This window comes from Acomys minous (assembly GCF_964271855.1).
Source record: "Acomys minous genome assembly, chromosome: 8".
Classification (NCBI taxonomy): Eukaryota; Metazoa; Chordata; class Mammalia; order Rodentia; family Muridae; genus Acomys; species Acomys minous.
In genome coordinates, this window is record NC_140489.1 from 78,572,865 (window position 1) to 78,585,604 (window position 12,740).

At 39.5% G+C, this 12,740-nt stretch overlaps 1 protein-coding gene across 19 annotated transcripts in view; it reads left to right on the forward strand.

Annotated features, from left to right (window-relative positions):
• Positions 1-12,740, forward strand: part of HDAC9 (histone deacetylase 9) — an 861,568-nt gene that overhangs the window by 694,850 nt on the left and 153,978 nt on the right. For all 19 annotated transcript variants that reach the window (XM_084791695.1, XM_084791697.1, XM_084791698.1 and 16 more), the window contains 2 exons: positions 1,176-1,295; positions 1,609-1,706. In XM_084791695.1, the coding sequence (XP_084647821.1) occupies positions 1,176-1,295; positions 1,609-1,706 (218 nt within the window). The remainder of the gene's footprint in view (positions 1-1,175; positions 1,296-1,608; positions 1,707-12,740) is intronic.

Here is a 12,740-nt window from a genome sequence, read left to right on the forward strand (position 1 = left end):
ATCAGCATTCAATAGCAGTCTGTTTCTTCTTCTTCAGAAATTCTTAATTGCCTTAACTGAAGTCTTTCACACCTAAATTCTTTTTAATGAAGATATTTTTAAAATGCTACTCCTTTCATTGTTTCCATTAGTTATGTCAATTCTGACATGTATCTATATTAAACATAGAACTATCAAGTTTTGAATTGTTATCATCTATAAATGTTCAATAAATTATTTATTCACTCATGATAATAGGGCTCTTTTTTTTTTTAGTAGGAAGTTGGAGAGGTGTGAGAAAGACAGAAAGCTGAGGAGGAAGCTGGGCTGAGAGCCATCGCAGTCAGTATCAGTGATGCAGCTTGAGCTAGATTGCATCCATTCAAGTACCATCTGCCTGCTTCAGCCCAAATGATTAAACAGCTAATGGGCTCATGCCCTTGTTTCTTCTATTCTTGCTGTCAATTGTAGCAAACTGTAGTATGCAGCCTTTTTCCCCATCTGGCAACTTTTTTGAAGTGACTCTAACTGCTGAGGGATTGCTAACTGAACTGAATGCTTCAAGAAAGCCAATTTATTCAGCTGGTTGCAAAGCCTTTGACCTTAATGGTGGGACTTGGCAAATCAAGGCATACATGTATGGTTTAGGGTTCTGTCAAGAACTGTGAAAATGCTCTGTAAGCCGTAGATCCTCCCGAAAAGGACTAGTTTGTAGTTTAAACATTAGTCTTTTTTTTTCCCAGAGGCCAATGAGGCTAGTTAATTAAGCCTGAGGGGTTATGAACTGTTGGCAGTTAATAAGTCATAAAATTCCTCCATAAAACAGGATGCAAGATTCCATCACTGAAGCAAAGAGTACAAAGCGCCGGTGTATAAATATCTAATTGTACCGAAGGACTGGCCTTTCTCAGCGACTGCTCATCTGGAGTCTCCAGGGCATGCTCGCTGTGGTTTCCTGATTTTTAGAAGCCAGTTTAAAAAAAAAAAAATGAGAGCATTAAAGGGTAATTTGCCTGAAAGTTCAGGAAGTAAAGGGGGTGGTGTTGAAGTAGCCTGAAAGGGAGAGAGAGAAAGACAGGGTGAGAAGACTAAAAAATGAGGAGGGTGCGGTAGGAAGAGAGGGAACCAGAAATCAGAAGAGCTGTCTCCAGAGTCAGATGTGACGGTATTTGTCATCTGTTTTCTTTTCCCTGTAGGATGTTCACCATGGAAACGGTACACAGCAGGCCTTTTATGCTGACCCCAGCATCCTGTACATCTCACTCCATCGTTATGATGAAGGGAACTTTTTCCCTGGCAGTGGAGCCCCGAATGAGGTTCGGTTTATTTCTTTAGAGCCCTGCTTTTACTTGTATCTCGCAGGTAATTGCATTGCGTGATTACCCCTAATTTTCTTGTCCTTTGCTGGTGTTTTAAATTACACCAGATTACCCACTTGTCCCACAGGACCAAGAACCAGCGCAGAACAAGTGCATAACCCAGAGCGCTGGTTGTCAAAGCAGAGTCGAGTTGATTTGACGCCCTGTTTGATGTCTACGTCAAGAGCTCACATGTGCTTGTTTCTCCTGCCTTTTGTTTCTTCCCTTTTTCCCCTTCCCTAGCCACAGTGGTGTGTTTTTCTCTCCCCAGGTTGGAATAGGTCTGGGAGAAGGCTACAACATAAACATTGCCTGGACAGGTGGCCTTGACCCACCTATGGGAGATGTTGAATACCTGGAAGCCTTCAGGTTGGTACTTCCTTCTCTCTCAAAGTGTCCTGTTAGGAAGCACCAAATATGAAAGACAACTGTGGATTACTAGGGTAAAGACTCTCTACAAAGCCATGTGGAGATGTCCGTAAGAAAATAAGGTTTATCAAGACCTAGTTATGTTTATACATGTATGTTGGCCAGTGACCAAGGGGTGTTTCCCTCCCACTCCAAAGGGGGTGTATTTGTTATTCATGGACTTTGTCTGCAAACTTCTACCCTTTATAATGGATGAAGTGATTTAAAATAGACATTCACAGAGTAAATGCTTTGAGAAGACCTTTAGTGTCTATTAACTTTGTAGAGCAAGCATTTGCCAAACAAAAATCCATTTGAAATTCTCAGTTCAGTGCACTGGCTTGGACTATCCCATGTGACAGCAAAAGACTTTTGTATGTTTCCAACTCACATAAAAATATTAGCCAATTATTTGTTTCCAGATTATTTAGGATTAAATTCTGTCACTTGTGTTTTTACTAAGCAAAGAACCTTAACAGTTAATTCAAACAAGAAAAACGAGAAAGTAAAATCTTGTATTCTGGCGCTCTCTCTCATGGTCTGTTTTACTGTCTCTGTTTCTCTGCCCCACCCCATCCCCATTTCTTTCCCCCTCTGTGAAATATTTGGAGCATTTATTTTCTAGAACTAAAGAAAAAGAAAAAGAAAAACAAGGTCTTTGTATAGATCTGTTTAAGGAGAAATCTCATTTGATCTCCATGTGAACCTCAGCTTGCAAGATTCCAGGAGATTTAGCCCACTGGAGACACATACATATTCATAGTATTGAAATTTATAAATCCCCAAGAAGAGAAGTCATCATCAGTATTATATTTGAGCAAAGGGGAATTAGAGGAAAGGTTTCAGGAAGCCATAGACTGGTGGGTTTCCAAGTTTATCTGTGTCATGTATTCTTCATTTTCTTATTGCAAGGTCACATCTCATTAGAAAAGAGGTCCACAGAACTGATAGAAAAGCAGCTACTTATAAAATAACAATGATTGACTTGGTATTTGAGATACAAAGGAAATTTCTACCCATATTCTAGATGTATATATTGGGGAAAATATACAGAAAGGTAGTGTCTGCAATCCTTAGAGAAACAAAAACAGAGAAAATGTTATGTACTCTAAACTTAGGCTGTATGTGGAGAAAGTTTTGCTTTAATTAGCAGCAAGTTTAAAATATTATTTAAAAATCATTAACATCTTAAAGGAACTCTGAGGACTTTGTAGATTTTTAATATTGTTATATGCAATACATATAAAGTTAATGTGGTTTCAGGACACAGATGGTGTTATCAACACTATGTAGAAGTGACTCTCACATGCACAGTGGTGAACAACAAATTACATTCTACTTCTATTTGCACTCACCTCAAAACACAACTGGTAGATGAATTTGTTTCCTTTGAACATAATTTTATTTAATAATACATAAACTGATAGTAATTGCACTTTATTATTCTGTGGTGGAAATATTAAATGAATCAGGATGGGCATGTTTGTTTGGTTGGTTTGTAGACAAGTTATATTAGAAAAATGTTATGAACCCCCAGGTTCATTCAATCTTACTTTCGTTTAATTGCGGAAGTGGCCTTATATACACTGCTGAATTTAAAAAAATGTAGTGTGTAATATTCATAGTTATTTAAGGGACATATTTTAAACTATAATAATTCTATTGATTGAAAACTTTATCATGGTTGTGTTTTAATGTGTATGCCTGGAAATATTTGTGAATTCGTCATGAATGAGTCAAGAAAGTAAGCAATTCATTCAAAAAGTATTTCTTAAGTGCACTGTACACCAAGAACTGTGGTGCTTGGAATTCAGAACTCTCTTATTATCGGGCATTATTAAAGAAGTAACGAATATTTATTGTAGAGCCCAACATGGCTTAGGCAGGGAGGGACAAGTCTGAAAGGTCAAGTAAAAGTGTGAACTACTCTTTAGCCTGTTAAGTGTGAGTAGAAGTTTGTTAGAGGACAAAGGAATTTGTCTGTGTGCGGATGAAAGTAGATGCATACCAGGCAGAGTGAAAAGATTGAATGGTGTGGGGGTATGAGATGGTCTGTCATTGTTACCTGAAGGGCAGGAAGGGACCTTGGAAGAAAGGGACTTCGCCATAATTCATAAAGCCTTTGACCATGCTTCATGTGTTTGCTGGACTGTCTATTAAGAGGTGTGGGCTTGCTGGAGGAGGTTTCACTCATGGTGAGCTTTGAAGCTTCAAAGGGCTCACACCATTTTCACTTAGCTCTCTTCGCTTCCTGCTTGTAGATCAATATGTGAACTCTCACCTGTTCATGCCACCGTACTTTTGCTCTGCCATTATGATCTCTAACCCACTGAAACTGTGAATTCAAGTCAACTCTTTTATAAGTTACCTTAGTCATAATATTTTACCACAGAAATAGAAAAGTAACTAAGACAGAAGTTGGTCCATCCTTGCTGGGGCAGGCATGACCTTGAAGTTTTCTGGATGAATGTGGAAGACTTTAATAGTTCTGACTAGAAAAGTAGTTGGATGCTGTAAACAGGGATTGATGGGAATCCTATTAAGTGACAGGTATTCTCTGGCCTAGGAAATAAGGCAATTTAAACCAAATTAAATATATAGACAGGATTACTGGGGGCAGCTATTGGAAAAATTCACTGATACCAAGGAATGGGGTCAGGGAAGTTTCCATGCAGACCAAGAGACAGAGAAGTGGATAGAAAGAAAGAACGCTTGCATGGGGGGGGGGGGCAGGGGGAGAGGGGTGGTGGGGAAAGGAGAGAGAGCAAGACAGAGACAGAGACACAGAGAATCAGACACAGGGAGAAGAGAGGAAAGAACTTCTGTGGGAGGGGACCTGGGCTTGGGCTGGAAAGTTCAGTGTAGAGGTCAGGGTATGCCAGCCACGCCCTGTAACAAGTAGGGACTGAAGGATTTTGGGAGAACCTGGAGGCCAGATCTGCTTTGATAGTTTAAACAGACAGCTCAGCCAGATAGTTTGAAACCCGACATTAAGAATCTGGAAGACTGAGGTAAGAAGTATGTGGATTGGGGAGGCCCAGCTCTAGGGGCATCAGAGGGAATGGAATGAAGGACTTCAACGGCAGCTTGCCCAGAGAGTGAAGAATGTTAAGTGCTCTGCCCTCAGAATTAGCCTGGCCTTAAATTAAAAAGTAATGAACTAATTTCTTTGGCAGAGATATCTAGACAGCCTAATATCGACTCAGTCACATGGTATTTAGTGATCACTCCTTTGCAGCTCTACAATGAAAAATGAGCAGGTGGGACAAACGGAAACACCAGTATAGTTGGAAAAGAAAAGGAGAACTAAGGGATGTAATGGTGGCGCCAAGCCTTGGGCTGAAAGAATGAGATTAGGGAGAAGTCTATACAAAGTGGAATAAAAGGAAGGTGGGTGCCTAAGGCCAATACCCCTCCCAGCTAAGCTTTCAACTGGTAAAAGGAAAAGGCCCAAGACTTTGTCTGTTCCTAAAATGTACACCTAAGAAAATCTTTTACAAATGTGAATCAAAGGGGCCAGGCTCCATCTGCAGACCAGCCTGGTAGCATCTTCTATGTGGCTGTGGCTGTGGCTATGGCTGTGGCTGTGGCTGTGGCTGTGGCTGTGGCTGTGGCTGTGGCTGTGGCTGTGGCAGTCATAAAAGATACACCAGTTGCAGAGTCTTCCCCCACAGTTCAGGAGCCTCTGACACCAGGCCGTGTGTTGCAGGGCAGTCCCTAAATGAGAGTCTGAGAGAGCAAGAGGCTCTGAGAGGCCATTACATGAAGCTGTGAAAGTGAGGCCTAGGATGTGTTGGAGACTCCAAGAAGTTGGAGGTGTCAGGGTCGCGTGATATCTACAGGGCAGAGCAGAATACAAGAAGCAGAAATAGCCTAAAAGAAATGTGCTTCAGGCAGTAAACATGAAGGGCAGAATGATATAAGTCCTTTGACAATGGACGTGGAGCTATGGGATCTGGTTTTTGCTTTAAAATTTTGTTCTTGTGTTCAGCAATATTTCCTCACTATGCCCAATTCCTTCTTTTTGAAATGATAATGTCTGTTATGTGCCGTTGTATACTATAAGTATGTAACTTGTTTTCTGATGTAAAGGAGTAGCAAGAAATTGCGTTGAGTGTCAGAAAAAAATTTGTACTTTGGGTTTAAACACTGTTAAGACTGAAGACTATGAAGATTTGAACTGGGACTGGATGCATCTTTCATTATGATATGGCCATAAGCCTATGCAGGCTGGGGAATGGAGTATGGTTGTTTGAATGGGAATGGCTTCTATACGGTTGATGTCTGTTTTGGGAGGATTAGGTGGTGTGTCTCTGCTAGAGGAAGCACATCACTTTACTAGGGGTGGGCGTGGAGGTTTTAAAAGACTTATTCCTGTTGAGTTAGCTCTCTTGTCCTTCTACTTGTGGATCAATATGTGAACTCTCGGCTGCTCCTGCTACCAAGAATGTGTTACATCTTTGTAGATTCTAACCCTCTGAAACTATAAGCCCATTAAATGCTTTCTTTTATAAATTGCCATTAACCAGAGCAATCGAAAAGTAACTAAAACACTATCATCTATCAATCTATCATCTATCTATCTACCTACATTCTCTCTGTCACTATCCATTGGCATTTATAAATGTTGCAGTTAGTGAGATGAACTCCAGAAATAATAATAATAATAATAATAATAATAATAATAATAATAATAATAATAATAGTAATAGTAATAATAGTAATATACATGCATGCCACATACACAAGTAATAATATTACACATATATAATGCTACCATATAGTATAATTCATATAGTAATAAGTATTATTACATCTATATGTGGCATGCATGTATCTGCACATTTACACATGTATGAGTACAAGTCTGTGCATATGTGCTATTACATGTTAATGCCGGAGGCTGACTGACAACAGGTATCTTGATTATGAGACTGTCCACTTTATTTACTGAGACAGAGGTTTTTGTGAGACAAGGAACTTAACAGATTATCTCATTTAGCTACACAGATTGCTCTGAGGTTGCCCTGTTTCTGCCTCCTTAGTTACAGGAGGTCCACCATATTTGCTTGGCTTTTCATGTTTACTGTGTACCTCATTTTAAAAATGAAATAGCTAAATAATTACAGATGATTTTTTATTTGTTGCAAGCAGTTATCACTTACCTCTGCAATGATTGAAGAGTAAAGCTATGGTTTTTTATAAAAGTTTTAGAAACATTTAATAATATTAAATATAATTTATGTTCAACTAAGATATGTTTCCAATGGTACCATTTATAAGCCTGTTAAGGCTATTTACAAGGTAGTCTTCTACAACAAGTTCTAGATTAGACACTTGATAAGAATTATGGGTAACAACAAGCATGGTGATGCAGGCTTTAATCCCAGCACTCGGGAGGCAGAGGCCTACAGGTCTCTGTGAGTTCAAAGCCAGCACGGTCTATAGAAGGAATTCCAGGACAGCCAGGGATACATAGATAAATCTTGTCTCAACAAAACAAAACAAACAAACAACAGCAATGTATTACAATTCTGAGTATAAGTTCCAGTACCACTAGCCAGAAAGGCCATGGTCTGAACTTATTTTGCTTTAACCTCTAAGCCTGTCTTGTCTTACCACATTGCTAATCTCTTATGTCCTAAACTACTAAGGAGTGATTCTGTATTATTGCCAAAATGTAAGGCTTTCATATGCCCTCTGTCACCCAACCTACCAGAAATCTTGACTGTGTGGCAAAGAGTTCATCTATAATACTGGTTGACTGGCTCAGAGCAGAGAAAAGATGAGGCTTGTAAGAGAAAAACCAGAAGGCTTGGGTTTAAATGAGCCCAAAGAAGCTTGAAAAGGCTGCCTGTAACTTTGAACATCCATTTTCCTGCTCACAGAATGCTAGATGTCTTTTTTTCTCAGGAGCTATCAGGGTGCCTGCTGAATACTGTCTTTTCAGTAATCTATCGTTTGATCAATGACCCTAAATCCTTTACCCTGCACCAGGCCTATTGTGTTTTTAATGTCTAATTTTTTATGAGTGATTGTCATTAAAGTGACTATTTATATACTTCAATTGCTATTGTTTGGTTTTAGTGGGCTAATGCAGTCTATATTTTAAACTTCCAGTTATATTTAATGAGGAAAACAACTCCATGTAGTTTCTTTCCATGTAACAATTTTCAGTGCAGAAGGAAGAAAGTGGCAGAACTTGGAATCTTGCCTATTTAAAATTTTTTTTTATTTTTTACATGTACATTTGTATTATTATACATATATAAAATAAACTACATACAGCAAGAAGAATCATGAAACAATCATGAATTATATTAAGCTACATTCATAGTGTTTTGGCTATTTGTATTTGGCAACCTTGATGAAAACACTCTTCCTATCTTGGTGAGTCTAAAACTCTGAATGTAAATCAATATTTATCATATCTCATCATTATCAACTTAAAAATCTATCTAGACCTAAGAATATCTTAACCACTAAACAACGAAGCTTAATTGTAAAACTAAACTATCTGGTCTTCAAGCCCATCAGAGACTTGAGAAGGAGTAAAATTAATTACCTGAGTATATAGAAAATGCAGGTTAGCAGCTTCCCAAATGAGAAGATGACAGAGTCAGTTTGTTGCCTAGTCAGCCAAAACTCTATCTAGCTCAGTATATCCGACAGACATATTTTTGAGGCAAGAGCTTTTGAGGACTTGTTTATCCTGTCTTGGAAGAGTTTGGCAGTCTATATCCAAGCTTACCTATTTATAGGCAGAATTCTGTCAGTAGTCAAAGGACATTTTGCCCAGTTGCTGGTTTGCCACATTTGAAGCCACCTGCAAAAGGAGGTTCTTTGATGCTCATCATCTTCTTTGAGGTAGGCTGGGTGTTGGCAGGAGTTATCCTGTCTTATTGTGACAGAATCCTTAAAACAATAAAAACATATTTATATGCCATATTCTGTAGGACTCTGAGGTTTTTGAAGACCTTATCTAACTATTTTATTTTATCTATAGAATCATATCTGTTACACCTAGGATATATATTCTTGTGATAAAAATAGACAAGTAATTGACATGACCATGAGTCGATCAACTGACAATTAACTTGTGTAATTTGCTATCCTAAACAGCCTGCAATAGCACTTTCAAAGTATTGGAGATAAACTTTGTATTCTACTTGAGTTGTATGGGTAAAATATCTCATATTAGAGTAGAAATATATATAATGTGTGTGAATAATCTTAAATTTAAATTTTATACCAATCTATCAAAATTAAACTTATTTTGGATCAATTTACAAAATTCTATGCCAATGAATTAAAAATAACCTTGTGAGCAACAATTAATGCTTCAAGTTGAGGAGTAGACTGACTTAATAATCTACTTTTTATCCTATCATCCCTATATATTTCTTAATTCCTTCCTCTTTCTTTTCAACCCCTATCTCCAAACCTAAGAAAGAAAAAGGAAAAGAGAGACAACCCTGAGTCTAACCTCATTTCTCTCTGAATACGACCCATAGTAACTTATAACCTACTCCCAATGAAAATAAATGTCAATAGCCTAAGAAAACAACCAAAAACCTAGCCAACTCCCTTAAGGGAAATGGGTGCCATTCTCTTAAGGTTTCTTATGATTGATTTAGGATGAACAATACCTTTGTAGAGGCCCAAATAAAATTGTGGAAATTTGTTAAACAAGCTAGGAATAGCATTTGTGGTCCAGTTTTTGGTTGAGAAATTCTAGGCTTAATAGGAGTCCTGCATGTGACAGTCTGAACTGCTGGACCAATTAGGATAGGAAGCTTTCTTTGAAGCCGTCCTGGGGGCTGTTCTATTCTGATGGAGAACAGCAACTGAAGCACTTGGTGCTGGAACATGAAGGATGTAGAAATTCAGCATCTAGCATGCCGAGAGCAATGAATTTATGAATCCGGTCAGGTCTGATCCAGCTTCAATGTCCAGTTCTTTTGTTCTGGTAACATATAATTTCTCACAAGCGTTATACAGTCCTAAAATTATCAATGTATGAGGTGTGCAGGGTGCACAGAACCTTTAAGGCTAGTTCTCTGCTCTTTGTATGAACAGAAGAAAAACATCTGTAAATCTTCACTCATGCTATACAAAGAATGGCCTCTAATCCTAAGTCACAAGGATTCTGTGACCAACAAGAAGCATTGTCTATGCATAGACGTTCATGTCTCAGCCAATCGCAGGGCTGTTCACATGTAGTGGGATTAGCAATATAAATTGCGTGCTTATTCTGCAGTTCAAATTCTTTACATTCCAATTGTGGCCCCCTCCCTTATCCCCTGTCCCTCCCTACCCTAGTCCTCAGAAAGGGAGAACTCTTCTCCTAATATCTGACCTCAGCTTTGGAAATCAGTCTGGCACTTTCTCAGAAAATTGGGAATAGTTCTACCTTAAGATCCATCTATACCACTCCTGGGCATATACACAAAAGATATTCCATCATACAACAAGGACATTTGTGCAACTATGTTCATAGGAGCTTTCTTTGTAATAGCCAGAATCTGGAAACAACCTAGATGTCCCTCAACCGAAAAATGGATGAAGAAACCGTGGTACATTTATGCAATGGAATACTATTCAGTTATTAAAAACAAAGAAATCTTGAATTTGCAGGCAAAGGATGGAACTAGAAATGATCATCCTGAGTGAGGTAACCCAGACTTAGAAAGACATGCAGGGTATATACTCACTTATAAGTGGATATTAACCCAACATAAATGTCCCCTGAGAGACTCCACCCAGTAGGGGATTGGGACAGATACTAAGACTGGAATCTGGACTCTGGGCAGAGTGCTGAGAGTTATAGGGAAGAGTGGGGAGATGGAAAGTCGAGGAGCGAGCAGGAGCTCCACAGGGAGACCATGAAGGCCTGCAGATCTGACCACGGGGCGGGGGTGGGGGGGTGGGGAGGGGGCCACGATTGCACAAACTGATGAACCAGTCAAGGACAATGCATGCAGAGAACCAAGACCCCCTGTTCAGATTTAGCCAATGGACTGCATGGTGGGGGGACTGCTGCTGAACCTCTGACATGCACTCGGGTGCCCACGATTTGGTCACTGCCCCTTGGCAAGATGGCCTAGTGGGCACACAGTGGAAGGGGATGCAGGCTAACTTGGTGAGACTTAATAGGCTGCTGCCAGAGGTCTAGGGGAGGGGAATAGGCAGAAGAGGGAGGGAGTGTGGGAATGGGATGGAGATAACCATCAGGAGGTAATGTGAATAAATCGTAATAGATAAAATAGACATTTAAAAGATCTGGGTGGAGGAGTGACTGATGCTCCAACCCAAGACCATGCATGGTGAGGATGTAGTAGATAGGCAGTGCTACATCCTTGTGGATCCCACAATGTGGGGAATAGGGGCTGCTTCTGACATGGACTCTGCCTCTCCAATGTTGATCGCTTCCCCTTGGGTGGGTGGCCTTGCCAGGCCACAGAGAAAGAGGATACAGGTAGTCCAGATGAGACTTGATGGGCTGAGGTCAGAATCTTGCCTATTTTAGTGAATTAATGAGTGACAATTCTTAGGCAGCCTTTTACTTTTTTTTTTTTTTTTTTTTTTTTTTTGAGATTATAGTATAATTGCATCATCTCTCCTTAATTCTCTTTTCCATCCAAACCTTCTCATGTATTCATCCCTGGTCTCTTTCAAACCATGGCCTCTTTTTTCCATTAATTGTTATTATATTCATATATGTAAATATATGCATATGTATGTCTAAATATAACCTGGTCAATCTGTATACTGTTACTCACATATATATATATTCATGATTTACCATCTAGTATTGGATAACCAATCGGTGTGCTGCTTCCTGGAGAAGACTGTTTCCCCCATTACCAGCATTTCTTGGTTTCCTATTGTGTAGGGTTTAGGTGTCATGAGTTTTCTCCATCCACTTTGGTATGTCTAATTGTGACATCCTTGTTAAGATGATGCTTGAACAGTCATGTTGGTGAGACTTTGTGGATGTAGCTTCTGACATTCCTAGAAGACACATTCTCACAGAAAATTGCCTTTTCCTATGACACTTAAAAATCATTCTACCCCCTCTTTTACAATATCCCTTGAGCCTTAGCTGAGGAAATGTTTTGTAGATGTATCTATTCAGACTAGGCAATACAGCTCTTCATTTTGATTAGTTGTAGTTATCTATTGTGGTCTCCATCTACCGCAAAGAGAAGTGTCCTTCATGTGTGATGATATGTGATAATGACTTTTAGAACATAGTTTGGAGTTATGCTGGTTTAGCAAAGTGGTGGCTGTAAGTTCTCCTCCGCATGCATGATTTCACTAGCCCTGTGGAGTTGGCTAGGTTTCTATTACTAGTCATGGTTTCCATCTTTTTGAGCAGGTCATAGGTCTAATTAGAGAGCTGTTGGCTGCCACCAAGCTATGTGTGCCACTACTGCACCCTTAGGTTAGCATGCCATGCTGGTCATTGGTGTGGTTCATAGGCATCACAGTTAGGTAGGACTAGTGGTTGCCTCCCTCCTTTGGAAGTTTGCATGGTACCTTCTGATACTATGAAAGTCCTCAGGGAGGGGGCATTCAGGTCAGTTCTGGCTCACAGGCCTCTGGGTCCTGTTTCTGATGAGCATGATATCTTCAGCAATGGGGACTTCCCTTTTACCTCTGGGGTCAACCAAGGGCAATAGCAATAGGCTGTATGGTTCTAGAGTTCCTTGGAAAGCCTGGATCAACAGCTCAAAAGAGAGCTTCTCATGCCTGGCATTAGATTTCTATTATGTGATCTTCGGCTCTTGGAGGGAGCATTGTTAGCCCCAGTGGGAAAAGTTCATTTAAAAATATGTATACATATATTTTTCATGTTAAAGGTTTTTTAAATTTCTATGTTAAAGAATTTTTATGGCTTTTTCGAACACCCATATTGTTATTTTACCCTCCTTTTGTATCTACCTCCGTCTCCCCACCTCCATATGATACACATCCATGGACTTAATAGTA